The sequence below is a fragment of the Brienomyrus brachyistius genome, chromosome 14, assembly GCF_023856365.1.
Source record: "Brienomyrus brachyistius isolate T26 chromosome 14, BBRACH_0.4, whole genome shotgun sequence".
NCBI lineage: Eukaryota > Metazoa > Chordata > Actinopteri > Osteoglossiformes > Mormyridae > Brienomyrus > Brienomyrus brachyistius.
Genome location: NC_064546.1, coordinates 23,613,437 through 23,629,150, shown reverse-complemented (window position 1 = coordinate 23,629,150; position 15,714 = coordinate 23,613,437). Strand labels below are relative to the sequence as shown.

The following is a 15,714-nucleotide window of genomic DNA, read 5'->3' as shown; positions in this document are numbered from 1 at the left end:
CCCAGTTAATCATGGCTCCAATCATGCCCTGGGAGTACGATTTTCCCTGTTATCATCCTGCTCCCATGACCACAATTACCCAGTTTCAGTCCTTCAGTTTGATTGGAATTACTGTGAAAGGCTGGTTATATCCACAGGGAGGGAAAAGCAGCTTCGTTATGCTTCTTGAAGCTTCTGAGCAATTAGCTGCTAAAGGTACATCGGGAGACTCGCTGGTTTTCCGGACGGCACGTAAATCTTTCAAGGATTCGAGGGCTAAGCTGCTGTAAGGCCAGGTGAAAGTTCACAAGCGGTCCTCACATCAACAACGAAAGCGGATGCTAGACATTAGCCCTTAGCTCACGTGTGAAGAGGCGCTGCATGCTTCCTGCTGAACTCAAATCCCAGCAGAGCTATATCCTGGAAGCCAGTGTGTGGAAATGCACGGCTGCCGCCTAGACTCACGCTCAGGAGTGCTTTTTACCACCTATCAAACCGCGCATTTGCATGGAGCCCTCAATTGGCCGCAAATAGTCACTATACTGAATATTAAATAAACGCTTAGACTTATTTAGGAGATGTAGAAGCTAGCTATGATGATCTGACTCTACCGGCTAACTATTCATTCAGCGTTCGAAACCTCTGAGTGGAGTCTGGGGTCCCCAAGTAGCAGAAACCCGGCCCAGCTCACGCTGACAGCTTGGCTTGCTGCCTGGCGATTACGACTCTAACAACTCCTAAAGCAGAAGCATTTAGAGCCACACTAAAGAGTTTTAAAAAGATAACCTCAGAAATATCAGAAAAGGGACAATGACGGTAACGTGAGTGGGAAATAGGCCTTTGACATGAAATGAGCAATAATACTAACACAGGAATGTTTTAGGAATTTTCATATTTATCATTTTTGTAGCAAAAAAGAAGGCTTGACCACAGAAACATTTTTTCCTTACAACCTCAGCTGAGAAACATGACGATGTCGCACTCAAATGTGTGAACAATACAGTTACGCACCTTCTCACCTTCTCTGAACAAGAACGTTAAAGTACTAGTGTCCACTTTCCCAGCACGATACATTCTCACTGATTTATAGTACAACTTATGGCAAAAGTACATTGATAAGGAACATATGGGTGTGATGGGAAAAATGTATGGTTAAACAGCATGACACTGAATTTTACCAGGCCAGAGAAGATCGCCACATGGGTGTGTCATAAGGAGGGTTAGGGTTATACAGTAGGTCAAAGGTGTATCATAGAGTGGACGCGGAACAAAACCGCGCAATCAACGAATGACCTTGGAGTAACCTTGGAGTAACCTTGGAGTGATTTTGTAACTTTGGAATTGAAAGCCAGAATCAAATATAGAACTGAATCGATGTGAAATCAAATCACAATGCGTGCTTTTTGACAAAAAACCTGTGCTTTGTGGTGTTTGACCTTTAGAATGAATGTCCGTCGATCCAGTCATCTCAACCAAAGACTTATCTTGGTCGGAGTAACGAGCACGGTTGGGGAATGCAAGTTGTGATCAGTATAATTTTTTAAAATAATGATTAATTTAAATGTATTATTTGATTTGGTGACAATTTGGAAAGACATTTTTCTGTCAAATAATTCCATCAATGCTCCCTCCTTCTCTTTGCCTCTTAATGGGCATGAACAGCTACTGTAAGGACTTTGGCCCTATTTTTCTTAAAACCACTGACGTTAAATAAGACGTGAACGAAACAGCGTGCATTGGCTGGGAAATCCTCCTTTTTAGCGGTGGGAGACCTCAGCTCACTGCTCCTATGTGTTTCCTTGACAATGACCAGCGACTTAATCCATGCGCGTCCCAGTGCTTCCCAACAGCATCTCTTCACATTACGAAGAAGCGAGTTCTGCAGGAGGAGGGACTAACGCTGTGCAGTCAGTGGTTTGGAAAATAAAACTTTTCATTTTAGGCTGAACAAATGTGGTTACAGTGAATTATAGTACAGAGATGTTATTCAATGACGGATAAATGGGGAACAGTGGAAGAGGAGTATTATGGGAAAACAAATATAATAAAATGTAAATGTATTATGTGGTGGCTGGAGAAATGTATGTGTGAAAGACAGAACGGGAGTGAGAGGAATGGTACAAACTCCACTTCCTGTTTTGTTTTGCAAAAAAGCTGATTATTTCTACAATAATAATCTCTAAACGAATGTACAATTGACCTCTGAAATAAAAAAATAAAAAAATGTAATTCATTACACGCAATTTGTATTTTAAAATATCGCCCCTAAGGGCCAAGTCTCCTTGGGTACGAAGATGTCAAAAGTGTTTCCCCGATTGGAAACATGGGGGAAAATCCAGGCCTCGTCACGCTTCCCCACGGACATGGAGACAAATCCGCTCGGAACTTCCGGTATGTTCTTCCGCTGGTCAGCTAACATACTGGCCCCTTTCTGACGGGTTCCTTCCTATTTTCATTGGAAGTATTTCCACAACTCCTGAGTCGCATCATTCTTGTTATCCACAGGCCTTTCCTTAACGAAAGGAATATATTTGCTTCTGTATTTTGTGTGATATTCTCATATCCCTTCCTGTCATCGTGATCACCCCACATATCCGGAATCTTTTCTGAACGCCCACATGTAGCCAGGTAGCTAACCTCGGGCAGGTGTTTTTTTTTTTTTTTTTCACATGACAGAAAGACGACAGTATTCACACCTATGAACTTCATGCAGAACAAGAGTGAGGTGGCCCTGTCTGACCAGCGCTTTTAGTTCCGTCTTCCGGTGCCACCCAGCCGCAGCCCCCGGGGGCCTTAGACGGTGCTCTCCATGACCCACTCGGAGCTCTCGAAGGTGACCTTGCCCCCGTCCGCATCCCCCTCATCGTACTGAAGCAGCATGCCGTTGACAGAGAGGCTCCGTTTAGTCCAGATGTTGCCGATTCGCCTGGGGTAGCTGCAGAACTGCGTGGTGGTGAACTCGCCCATGTCGAAGGAGTGGCTCCTTTTGGGTTTGGCCTCTAGGGGCAGCGTGAGCAGTCGGCTCAGCTTAGAGTCCGCACGGCCCAGAAGGGGCTCCTTGTCCGACAGCCGGGGGCTGGCATTGGGCGCCATGCCTGAGGGCCCTGGGTCCCTGCCCTGGCCCCGGAGCTCCAGCGAGGCGAAGGCACCCAACAGGTGGTCCAGGTTGGGCCGAGCCTTGGGGGGCGCTGTTCTCCACTTGCGAGAGGGGGCGCCGTCATCCCCTTGCAGGCCGCCCATATTGCCCTCCTGACTGCCCAGCGACCCAGACGAGGAGGACTGGCTGCTCTGCAACGAGCCACATTTGAACTCCATCAGCTCATCGCGGACCACCACCCGGGGCTTGGGGGGGGGCGGCAGGCCGTTGCGGCCGCTGCCGGCAGAGCTGCCATTGGTCTGCGAGCAGGTGGTGCTGACGCTGGGCAGCTTGCCAGAGCGCCCCCCATTGCACAGCTTGTAACGCACCATGAGGATGACGATGAACACCAACAGCGTGGCCACGATGATGCCCCCGATGGCCAGGATCATGGTGCCGCCCAGGAATTGGCCGTGCAGTGACTGGCAGCGTGGGTAGTCCTCCCGGGTGATGAACTGCACGCAGCCCATCACGTTAGTGGCTGTAAGGGTGGTAGCTGTGTCGTCCCAGATGGCTAGCACACACAGGTCGTACTGCGCCCCGGACACCAGGTTAGTCACCAGGAAGGCCTTGCTTGTCACCGGAATCATCCTGCAACCATCGGGGGGGGGGGAGGGTTAGCAAAACCGAGTTCTGGTCCGATCTGAGACCTGACCTTTAGTTTGTTATCCTTACATATGTTGACCCCCCCCATCCCCAATAAGAGCTGGAAATTAACCTCCCACCCCCTCCCCGCTAACTTATAACATTGTCACAATCTCTGGATTTCCCACAACGAGTTTACAAAACAGCTATTTGCAAAAACATCCCAGATTGACTAGGATAAATGCTGACTCGATTATACACTGACAATGACACCTGTAGTCCTGGAATGATGCCGTGGTATGTCTGGCTCACTTTGAAACACTTTTTTCTCGTGCGCTATCGCTGCCACAAAGGCCGCTGCTTTTGTGGGGGGGGGGGGGGTAAACAGTCTGTTTGTACAGTAAGTCAGGGACATTCCCTCCCAAGCCCCTGCCTCGAAATCGGAGCTTTTAGAGGAAGATACTCTATCGTTTCATCTCTCGATTGAACAGAACCCCAGTCTGTCACTGATATAGTGCCAAAGAAAGGCAGAAGTAGGAAAGTCTCCTTTATAGTCCCACTAGGAGACTGGAACTTAAATATATATTATTTAAGAAATAAACCGGTCTGTGTTACTCCAGTGTAAGGGATAAATAACCTATTTTCATTGGATAAGAAACATCCCAAAGGACACAGCAGAATTACATGGGGGGGTGGTGGGGGGGGGAGTTGAGCTGACTGTGGGCTTTTCATCCTCGGGGAGATGAGCTATTTGGGGGGAAAGTTAGGAAAATCTCCACTTTCATTCTCCAATATAAACTCAATGAATGATGAATAGAGCCTGTACTAGCTTTCTTAATGACACACCATTCGGGTCACAATTCTGTTTTTCATCTTAATCGGAATTTATGTCATGAAAAAGTTCTTGGCGCCTTTTGCTGAATGATCCACTTTCGGTCAAGTTCGGACCTCGCGCCTCGCCAGGGGATGTGAGAGGCTTTCATCTACGCCAGAATCTCAAGCAGCTTACAGCATTCACTGTAAACACTCCGCAACGGCACTCTAACTGATAATTAGGTATTTAAGTACATTTTAAATGAATATGTATTTGCTTAATACACATTCATAGCAGTTCTCAATAGACTGTATGGAGCAACTGTAGCAAATGTTAACTGGCGTTCCTTCACAGTCTGCGGGATATTAATTAGGTGTCAGATATTTGAATATATGAATATAATAAACATGACAGCCAAGCTGGTAGAGGAGCACAAATGATCCTTTGCATGTGTCACTAAACATCGCCGACATACATTGGCCATGTTTGTTGAATGAACGTAATTTTGCAGTTGGATTGCAGGCTGACACACAGTCGCAATGTGACATTTCTCGCTGTTTACAGACACGTGCTGGAGCAAAGGTGAAAGTACGGGCAAAGTACGAAGCCCTCCAGCTCTTGGCCAGGGCGCTGTACCCAGGGACGTGGCTCAGCCACGCATCTGTGCCAGCGAAGCATTTATCCTTGATATTGGATGGCAAAGTTGGAATGTGCAATTGCCCCTGAATCTGATTGGCTACTGCCCACATGAGCACTCATCTGAATATCCCATGGGGTAAAGCCTCTTCGAACCCCGCATCTCACTCAGCTATGCTGAAATCAAAGAAGAATGGGATGGACGATGTCTCTCGGCAGCCAGCCAGCCGCAGCGAGTCTGTAAGGCCATTTCACTGTTCTGACAGCATTCCCCAACGCAGATGGTCTCCCCTTGATCGTAATTTGCAGTGATAACAATGGCATTTGATATTTGACATTGTGTCAGGACTTTGCTAACACACAATGACTCACTTGTCTGCTTTTGGAATCATTTCTCTAGTCTTTGGGGAAATATCTAGCATCGACATTCTAGCTGTTTTTGGAAGTAGACTGATCATAAAGGCACAGTACCACATCTACTGCATCTGTGTAAAGGGTTAAATTCTGCCTTTTTATTAAAAGGTTAACCCTTAGTAACACAGAGCCATTCTGAAGATTTCAAATTAATAAATGAAGTAAAAGTCAGCCGGTAATTGGATTCCATTGCTGGCTGGTTTCCACATTCATTTTAAAACCCTCTTTGCACAATGTTGAAGGATCTGCTTCACGGATTGTTAATGTCTTTGACATAATATTCAGTGCTGTGAATTAAAGACCCTACGTGCCTTTGTGTTATCACAGAAGAACCAGCAGAAGACAGTGTCAAAAAGATGAGGAACCTCCCATTGTTTTCACAGAATGAGCCCAGGTAGCCACTTTACCTGTAGATGAGCACCTCATCGTCGGAGCAGTTATACTGAAGCTGGTACATCTTCACTTTGGGTGCCGCCTTGTTGACTGACCACTTGATGAGTGCAGAGATGGCAGTGACCTCTGAGACGGAGACGACCTTCTCAGGTACGGTCTTGGTCTCTCCCTTGCTGGTCTTGGTAGAGCTGGTGATGTCAGAGAGCCGGGACTTGGGCTGGGAGGTGCGGCCAGTTCCGTTGCTGAGATGCGGGAGTTGGATGATGGACAGCTCGACGGAGGCGGTGGCCTCCCCGGCTGCGTTTGCCGCGATGCAGGTGAAGGTGCCATAGTCCTTCGACGTGGTGATCAGGATGTCCAGCGTTCCATTCTCATACACCGTCGCCCGTGAGGAGTTGCTGATGAGCCGGTCATCGGGGGTTACCCAGTGGATGACCGGCATGGGGTCTCCAACAGCTTTACACCGCAGACTCGCGGTCTGGCCCTCCAGCACGAGGAGCTTGTGTGTGTGCTGGGTGATAAGAGGTGGCTCGCATATGAACTCCTCCTCCCTGACATACCAGAAGTAACGCCCCTTCAGGTTGGGAGGGGAAGCGCAGGTCTCCATGTCATCCTCCCGCTCAAGCCGACGCAACCACAGGACCTCGCAGTTGCAGTGCAGAGGGTTTCCCCCGAAGCTCAGTGACAGCATGGGTGTGTAGGGCGTGGCCAGCACCACGCTGCTCTGGGAACGGGCGAAGATGGGGTCTGGCGGCAGCTTCTGGAGCCGGTTGGATGTGAGGTCGAGGCGCGCCAGCTTGTCAAGGTCGGCGAATGTGCCCTCGGTGATGTGCTCAATGAGGTTGTGGTCGAGGCTGAGCTGGTGAAGGTTGACCATCTTGCGAATTGCATCCCAGGGCATGGTCTGCAAGTTGTTGTAGGACAGGTCCAGATCCTCGAGCGTGAGCATGAGGTCATCGAAGGCCTCGTTGGAGATGCGGCTGAGCTGGTTGTTGTTGAGGATGAGGTGCTGCAGGTTGAGAAGGCCATGCAGGTCATCCGGCCCAATCTCAGTCAGCCGGTTGCTGTCCAGGTGCAGCGAGCGCAGCGTCTCCAGGTCGGCGAAGGAGAAAGGCTGGATGGAGCTGATGGTGTTGCGTGACAGTGTCAGGTCCACCAGGCCCGTCATGTTAGCGAAGTCCTGCTGGGTCACTTTGATGATGAAGTTGCCCCCAAGCCGGAGTTCCACGGTCCGCCGGTCGATGTCCAGAGGCACAAACAGCAGCCCCTTGGACGGACACAGGGTACCCAGGGACTCGGAGAGATTCTGGCAGACACAGTACTTGGGGCAAGCGTGGGCCGTCATGACTACTGTACTCAGGAGCAGGAGGCTGTGCAGCAGTTTGTCCATGGTAGATCATGTGCGGGAACCAGCTGCTGGGAGGAGGAAGAGAGGACAGTCAACCTCCACCATACCCACAATGCCTTGCATGAGCTCTCATAATGCACCTTTAGCTATTTCCTGTTAGCTATGCTAACATCCTGTGGAAATCCAGCCACCCTGTTCAAACACCAGGTCCACTTGCACATTAAGATAGACGTCTATGTGTGTTGCCGATGCTGATAAACCTGACAGGCAGCGGGACTCTGGGAGGCCGGCCACCCACCAACATCTGGATGAGTGCTGTTCCAGGTCAAACTGATTCACATTCATTCAGTGCAGTAATTATATGGAATATTTTATATTGGTATATAAACATTCGATTTATTGAAGGTGAACGTGAAATTGCTTACATTGTAAAAAACATTAATATAGTACTTGGACATTCAGGGACAGGTTGACACACTCAGGACATCGAAGATTCGTTAAGGACTTCCCGAGTTTGCTGGATGGTTGATTTTAGGGGAGAAATGGCCATATAAAATGCCCACACAAAAGTATGAAATTCCCTGTTGCCCTGTTGGTAAAGTACCATAAGGAGCCTTGAACATGAAGCCTTGAGGCACAAAGGCACGCGAATGACTGTAATGCTAAAATGTCCTTTTTTCGTCATGTGCCAAGATTTGCCTTTGGGGGGGGAGGGGGAGGGGTGTAGGCAGAAGGAGATTTGGGAACTGAAGCCAAAGCGCTCAGCATATCATTGGAGCAGAGGGGTGGGCAGGCACCTCCTACTCCAACACCACCTCCGACGGACGGACTCTGATTCCCACAAACGTGTGACTCATTCATTCCAGAAGCGATCACTGCTAAATCAATTTCTAATCAGATCACAGACCTTTAACGCTCAACATGGAGCTGTAAAGGGGGCACCAGCACTGCCACCTGGGGGGCTAGGGGGGACAGTGTCCCCAGGTGACACCGTCAGCATGTCAGCATCATCCATCGTTTGCCGTACACAACCCCGAGGGTGGGAACTGCAGAGCCGGCTTTCCTTTCCCGTTATCCGATGGAAAAAGTTACGTACAATGAAGGTCTGCAGTTAGCATGTTTCTTATTTTGCATGGATGCCCCTTTATTCTCATTTCCGATTAAGCATAAAAGCAAAGGTTTCACTTTGTTTAATCCATCCTGTAAACGTCAGATCACAACCACAGTCATTCCTGAGTGAAACACCGAGGGCAACTGAGTCCTGTGTTTCTAATTAAATAGATAACAGGTTTCATCCAATCGCATGCAGCTGACACAGTCTGACAGCAACGCCCGGCTTTACATGTGATATCTTCCTCAGCTCGTAATGCTATTCATATAAACACGCCCATGTTCCGAGACGGACACCTTGGCTCACGGACCAGGCCCCTTTGTACGCTGTGCGGTACCCTCTCCACTTCTCCCATTGCTGTCTGGAGGTGACATCAGCATCCCCCGACATAGAACCACCGGCGGAAGCGCTGGCCTGATGCTGCAACCGCTAGTCTCTGCAGAGGATTCAGCTGCCCCGCCCACTCAGAAATCGAAGCAGATCGGGAGGGAGCCATCCATCTCTACAGGGGTGGGGTGACTCTGATAGGCGGGGTAGGAGGGCAGGGGGAAGGGGATTTCAGGCGGAAAAAGGGGAAAGAGAGAGGATAAAGGATCCTTTATTCAGGGTGATGAATGCTAACATGCAGCCGCCTTGATGAATGAGCAAGGGCCAGGGGGGACCGTGGTATAAAGCCTTTTCATTTGAGTGTGGGAGGCGACGGAGCACGCGGTCATGTGACTGGAGGTATCTATGTCACCTGACCAGCAAAGACGACGCAGGGGTGACCTCAGACACGCAGTCTGGAATAACCTCTGGGCTGCCGTTTACAGAGATGGAATTAGCAGACTGGCCAGAGGGCCCGTCTGCCATCGCTGTCGGTGGCCCCACAAGGCCTTGGCAGCCAAAAGGAGAAGAAGAGAATAAAGAGATCAGTGGTGATATGTGAGGAAAGATCCTGCTGGATTGGTCTGGGGGAGAAGGACAAGCGGCGGGGGGGGGGGGGGGGGGGAGCGTGAGGGAGAGAGAGACTTCACAAAGGGGGTAACCTTCAGACTGTCGAGACAGGAGGAGCGGCGGGCCCAACCTGACGGATGACCCCCCCCCTCCAAAAAACATCCCCTCCCAGATCAATGAGAAGGACGCATCGATTTGCGGGGCACAAAATCTCACACGCGATTCGCCATGAGCGAGGTGGCACGTTTCCTCGCCTACCCCAACGTGTTCGCGATCCGTCATAATTACCGGGTGTGGTAATTATCAGGCAGCAGTGCCGATACAAAGACATGGGGTGCGTGTGTGTGTCAGCATGTGTGAGAGAGAGAGAGAGAGAGAGAGAGAGAGAGAGAGAGAGCCAGGCAAAGTTACAGGACCATAGGGTCTCATGGGGCGACGTGTTAGGCCTCAGAAGGTTGCCGGTTTGAGTCCCATGCTTGACAGAGTAGCCACATCTGAGTCCTGCAGCAAATTCATTCATTCATTCACTGAAATGCTCCAGGGGAACTGGGTGATAGAGAGCATACGAATGACGTATACGAAAACTAACAAATTCCAATGTACAAATGCAAGCCCGTAGCCAAGGCATCAACATTCGGGGGGACAAAGGATTTAATTATAATATCTCCTGGGGGGGACATTGTGAGCGCATTGGAATATTGGGGGTGACGTCCCCCTCCTCCAATATATAATTACAACCTTCTACAAATACCAAATACAGTTTCATTTCCAATAATTACACCTGCCCACTGTGTCCTGAGCCAGACGTTATTGGCAGGCTGATGTCCAAAGACGCACAGCGCAGCCTGCGAGCCACAGCGGCGATCCAGCGGTAACAGCTGCCTTCCTCTGAGGCTTGATCCATATCGCTAATTAGATTCGTCTTCCCAACCTCTTCGTGGTCCTCTTCCCCTCGTTGCCGAACATGTACATGTGAAAATGGTTAATGAATCTCAGTCCCCCCCCGTTTCTGTCAGAGAGGTAACGGAGACGTAGGTCCTGGAGTTGCAGCCCACGCTTGCAGAAGCGTCAGCATTCCAACACGGCCTGGATGGTGCGGCCATTTTTGGTGACGCCTTCATCATGGTGTCAGAGACGGACGAGGGTCAGGCCAGAGCTGTCTGACGTCGCTTAATCTCCAAAGAGCACCCAGGTTATTCACCTCTTTATTTATTTGAGCATAGTGCCTTTCCTATCTCCCAGAGCTCTTAACGATGCTTATCGGCATCACAGATGTACCAAAGAGTAGTGTCAGTGATACGGTATTGAACATCTAAGTGGGTTTTCTGTAACAGCAGAAAACAGAGGAGCCGACACAGAGGCAAAGGAGGAGAGGAAGACGACAGACGACAGGACACAGACCCCCGGGGGGCACAGACCAAGTCAGAATCAGGTCTGAACAGACAGTGGTCTTCTGCTTGGCCAGTAAGGGCACAGACAGTGGGGAGCAGCAGGGGGTGCTAGTGAGTCAGGGCAGAAGGCCTTGCTACTTTGAGAGAGAGAGAGAGAGAGAGAGAGAGAGAGAGTAAAGAGACTTAGCAGGTCAGTACTGGCACTGAAATATCCGCTACATTATTTACTGGGAGCGTAAACTAAAAATATGCTGGGTTAACATGATTATCCATAGTGCAGATTTAAATATGCCGATCAGGAGGCATTCCTGACATGGGGTATAGTTCCATAAAGAAGGAGGCACGGAGCTGGGGGCCGTGCTGGCAGAATGTTTTTGTTATCGACACGAAGAGCAGCATCAGACGATCTGAAAGAGCGCTCTGGATTACCTCCTCTGAAGATGCCGCTAAGCACCGAGAGGCGCTTCCACGGGAAGCTCAAAGCCCCCTGTACTCGCCACTTTAGTGCCAGGATCAGATGGCCTGTTTTCCAGCCTCTCGAATTATCGTGCTCTCAGAAAAGGCCGTCGTCACGGAGACGAGGCGGCTGGCAGCCGCTGGAGGAGGCTTAGGGATCGATGATCCTGTGACCTCCTGGGAGGCCAGTTTATGACTGCGAGTCCCCGAATACCATAAGTGAAGGTTCTGATATAGCGCCTTTCACGTCCGACTAATATCTGGACCATGTGATATATCTGGCTCATTCATCAAATGAGTTTTTAGAGCAGCCTGTTGGCATCAAGGTGAAGTCATTAACCCCCCCACCCCCCCACTGCCCTCCTAAACAAATACAACACACACATTTACCAGTTACTTTCTCCAGTTATAATCTACTTGCTTGTTCTCCTCCCAGTTTGATGAATCATTTCCTGGCACCTAAAAGCCTTTTGCATTTTAATTTATAATAACCTTGCCCCCCCCCCCCCTCCCCCCAGCCAAAGTGACCAAATCAGCTTTTTTATTTTATTCGTCCCCAAACCTGAGAATGGCTAATTCTCCTTGAGTGACGTGACAGGCTCCAGGAAAGCAGGAGAAAGGCAGGACGAGCTGAGGTGAAGTGGGGGGGGAAGGGTGTCCCGATGACGGGCTTCTTCCAGGGAGCTGCGAGGCTCTCAGTGCTGCCACCTCCGTCAGATCCAGGCATCGGAAGACTAGGCGGCTGCTGGGGGGCCCATCGGGACAAGGGGGGCCATCAAAGTCATGCCAAAATGTGTATATTATATACACGGCTCCAGCTCAAGGCGTAATAAGGGCCTGGCCCCTGGGTTGACCAGGACCCCTGAATTACCTGCATTGTGGACGAAGTGGAATGACCATTAGTTTTCTTTGCCTCCGAAAAGGGAGATTGGGCCCTCTTTACCTTGATTACAGACTGGCCACTTCATATCGGTACACTGCGACCTTGTTCAGTATTTCTGGCATATTCCATCTACGTTTTACTTGCTTTTTACATTTTATTTTCCTTTTCCATCGTTGATTGTGATCTTTATTGTGTCCATAGCTGTCCCTTTGTCCCGTGGCTCTTTCGTTTCCCAGATTCCATTTCCATATGTACAGTTGTGCAGGAACAATGAAGAATCCCGATTCTGATCACGTTCTTACAGTGGGAGGATGGCGGGGGCCTTCGGAAGCTCGCCCCTCCCCCGGCATCGCTCCTGAGCAGCTGCACACATCTGCCGCCGGCTGCTAGGGGGAGGGGCCCAGCGATTACAGTCGCTACACCAATCAATTAAAGCCGAAGGAGCAGCAGCGTTCAGATGCATCAGAGACGGATTCTTCAGAAGCCATTAGGAGGGGCGATGTAACTCATAAATATGTGAATCGCTTAAATGCAGACCCATAAATATGGGCTTAATCACAATAACATCTCATCCCAGTGACATTCTGGGCTGCTCTACCGGAGCAGCCACATTGAAATAGCCGTCCATCTTTCTCGTAGGCTAAACAATGGATGACGAACAGCACTGATGTGCTTGTTTAAACGCAAAATCTATTTCACTGCCCATTCTGTCTAAGTACGTCCAGTTCGTATACTAATAGGAACTATGGGGTGGCAGTGCAATATTAATGGCATAGCAGGTTAGGACGCTGTTCTTGTGACCAGAAGGTTGCCAGTTCAAATCCCAGGGTCTGCTGAATGATGTCACCATTGGGTCCCCGAGCAAGGCCCCTAACCCGAAATTGCTCCAAGGACTGACTTTCTTTAAAAAATATAAAAAGTGTATCAATTTTGAGCGACTGCTAGATTAAAAAAAAAAAATGTACAAATGAATTAGGACCGCAGAGCAGCAACAGCCGACGGCTGCTGGGCAGCAAGTCCCTGGGGGCCGTGGATTGGCTTCCTGTTCTGCTGCCCAGCCAGAGATGGCAGACTGACAGCTCAATGTGCAGGGCGGCCTTCTCAGCTGGGTCTGCGGCGCCGCACACCAGCGCAGACACACACACGTGCTGGTATTGCTCTGTGCAGACATCCCACTGGCAGATTTTAAATTAGTTAATGACCCCAAACCAGCCAAACCCAGTAACAGATGAACACTGTTAACCAACGAAATGTTTCTTCCTTTTAATTTTTTTAAAACCAGATGAAGTTAAAATGTTGTAAAAACAGCATCTGTCTTGTTTTCAGAGCCTCACCACGTCTGTCTTTCTGCTCACTCGCCTTTGTGACAATATTTTCTCCCGATTTTTTTCATAAACAAAAGGACAGAATAGGCACACGCAGACTGTCAAACACAGACTGTCAAACACAGACTGTCAAATGCACATGCAGACAGTGAAGCACACATGCAGACTGTCAAACACAGACTGTCAAACACAGACTGTCAAACGCACATGCAGACTGTCAAACACAGACTGTCAAACACAGACTGTCAAATGCACATGCAGACTGTCAAACACAGACTGTCAAACAGACTGTCAAACGCACATGCAGACTATCAAACACAGACTGTCAAATGCACATACAGACTGTCAAACACAAACATCGAACGCACATGCAGACTGTGAAACACAGACTGTGAAACACAGACTGTCAAACGCACATGCAGACTGTCAAACACAGACTGTCAAATGCACACACAGACTGTCAAACGCAGACTGTCAAATGCACATGCAGAGCCGCAGACGTCATATCAGCAGAAAGCGAGTTCTGCAGCACTTCAGCCCTTGTTATGAGAGCATCATCTGCAAGATTCGACACTGGGTGGTCCTGTTATGGCAGCCGCTGACAGCTGACAGATTCTGTGATGTATGGCTCAGAACCTTAGCGGCTAACCTTCCCAAGCTGGAAATTAAAAATTCAGGACACATGACCAGAGACCAGCTAAATCACCTTTGTCTGAGCCGTCGTGACCTTCTCAGAATTTGGGGCGGGGCACTTTTACTTCATGCCCATTACCGTGTTTGTCACCTGGGATACCAGGAATGACTTTGCGGGCCATTATGGAATGCTGCGATGGAAGTAAGAGATTCCCACTTGGCATGTCAGGTGCAAATCAGCTGATAATTAATGCACCTTCTCCACTATCCGTGGGACAGCTGTCCTCATTCTCCGGGGGGGTGGGGGCTTGGCCTCAGAAGAAGCACAGCATGACACCCCAGGACCTGCCACGACCCGCTGCGACCATCGCCACCAGTCTCTACCTTCCCACAAGCCCATTCAAGAGAGAACCAGCTATTAGAGATTAACAGGCTCTAAAAAAAATCGCTAAGCAACCCAAACAGGCTGGTGTTTCGGGGAAATAACGGTCACATATTTTAAAGGGCACCTTCCAGGGCGGGGCAGCTCGTCTGGGTAAAATGTTAAGACCCCGCTGTGGAGGATTAGCGGGAGATGATTTTAGATGATAGCACCTAGCCTGATCTCCTCTGGGAAGTAGGCGATTATTCCGAGCCAGATCGTGGTTGTCGTGAGTGTGGGATGGATCGCGGATAAAAGCAGCTTCCCGTCGCCCAGGGGCTCACCCTCGCGCATTACGCCTTCCTCACCCTCCTCCTCCTCCTGCCATCCGTCTCAATTTCTCATGTGGTTGCTGTTATCGGTGCCCTCTGTCACTCACACCCTATGCCCCCCCCCCCCGCCCGACCTCAACCCCCCGCCCACCCCCAGCTCTGTCCACAAAACACCTCCCTCCCTGAGCCACCACCGCGAAGCCCCCACAGGGGTGCGAGATGACGGAGGGTGGCATGGGGGGGACACGGTCGAGGAGGCACTCGAGTAGAGTGAACCCCCGCTTGCAGGGGTGGGAAGGGTGATGCTACATTACAAGCCGATGCCCGTGACAGCAGCAACATCCCGGGACGAGGACAAGATGGCAGGACGTGTCACCGGTGTCCTGGCCAGAGCGGCCGGATGGCGACTCCCACGGATGACCAGGTTTAAAACCTGACGCGCTTTTAATGCGGTCGGGGAGCGGCAGCCAACTCCACAACATAACAGCTGCGTCTCGAGGGAACCTGCAAGGCACCTTCTGCATTAAGCAAGAACCACAGCAAGATAACGGCAAGGATCATCTGAGATGAGAATTTCAGGTTTCTGTGCAACTGGAGCATACCATCTCTGACCCCCCCCCACCCCCACGCCTCCCCCCCAGGTCCTCCCAAAGCCTCCCCGCCCCTGGCCTATTCCTGCCGTTCCCCCACTTCCCCGTTCCAGCTCACATCGTTGGGCTGAAAGCTGATTACTGCTGCCAGCCAACCCCCACCACCCCTCGCTCCGACACTCACTGCTTGGTTGAGCTCGGCAGGGAGGGAGTGAGAAAGGCGGAAAGAGCGGCGTTCCTGCCTGCGAGAGACACTCGTCTGCCATTCAGCAGATGCGGTTACGCTACACCCCAGCTGCCCCCACCAGGTCGCTCCCCAGCTCCCCCCACAGGAAGTCAAGGGCCCTGAACAGACGGCTGATTTCTTATTTTGATTATGATGCAGAGAAAT

The 15,714-nt window shown here is 50.2% G+C and overlaps 1 protein-coding gene across 3 annotated transcripts in view; it reads right to left on the bottom strand.

Annotated features, from left to right (window-relative positions):
- Positions 1 to 438: 438 nt before the first annotated feature.
- LOC125708131 (leucine-rich repeat and fibronectin type-III domain-containing protein 2) overlaps positions 439 to 15,714 on the bottom strand; it is an 85,788-nt gene continuing 70,512 nt past the window's right edge. For 2 of the 3 annotated variants that reach the window (XM_048975698.1, XM_048975700.1), the window contains 2 exons: positions 5,972 to 7,373; positions 439 to 3,706 (listed from right to left, as the gene is read on the bottom strand). In XM_048975698.1, the coding sequence (XP_048831655.1) occupies positions 2,773 to 3,706; positions 5,972 to 7,347 (2,310 nt within the window). In that variant the 5' untranslated portion in view covers positions 7,348 to 7,373 and the 3' untranslated portion in view covers positions 439 to 2,772. The remainder of the gene's footprint in view (positions 3,707 to 5,971; positions 7,374 to 15,714) is intronic. The other variant, XM_048975699.1, reaches the window with a different exon arrangement.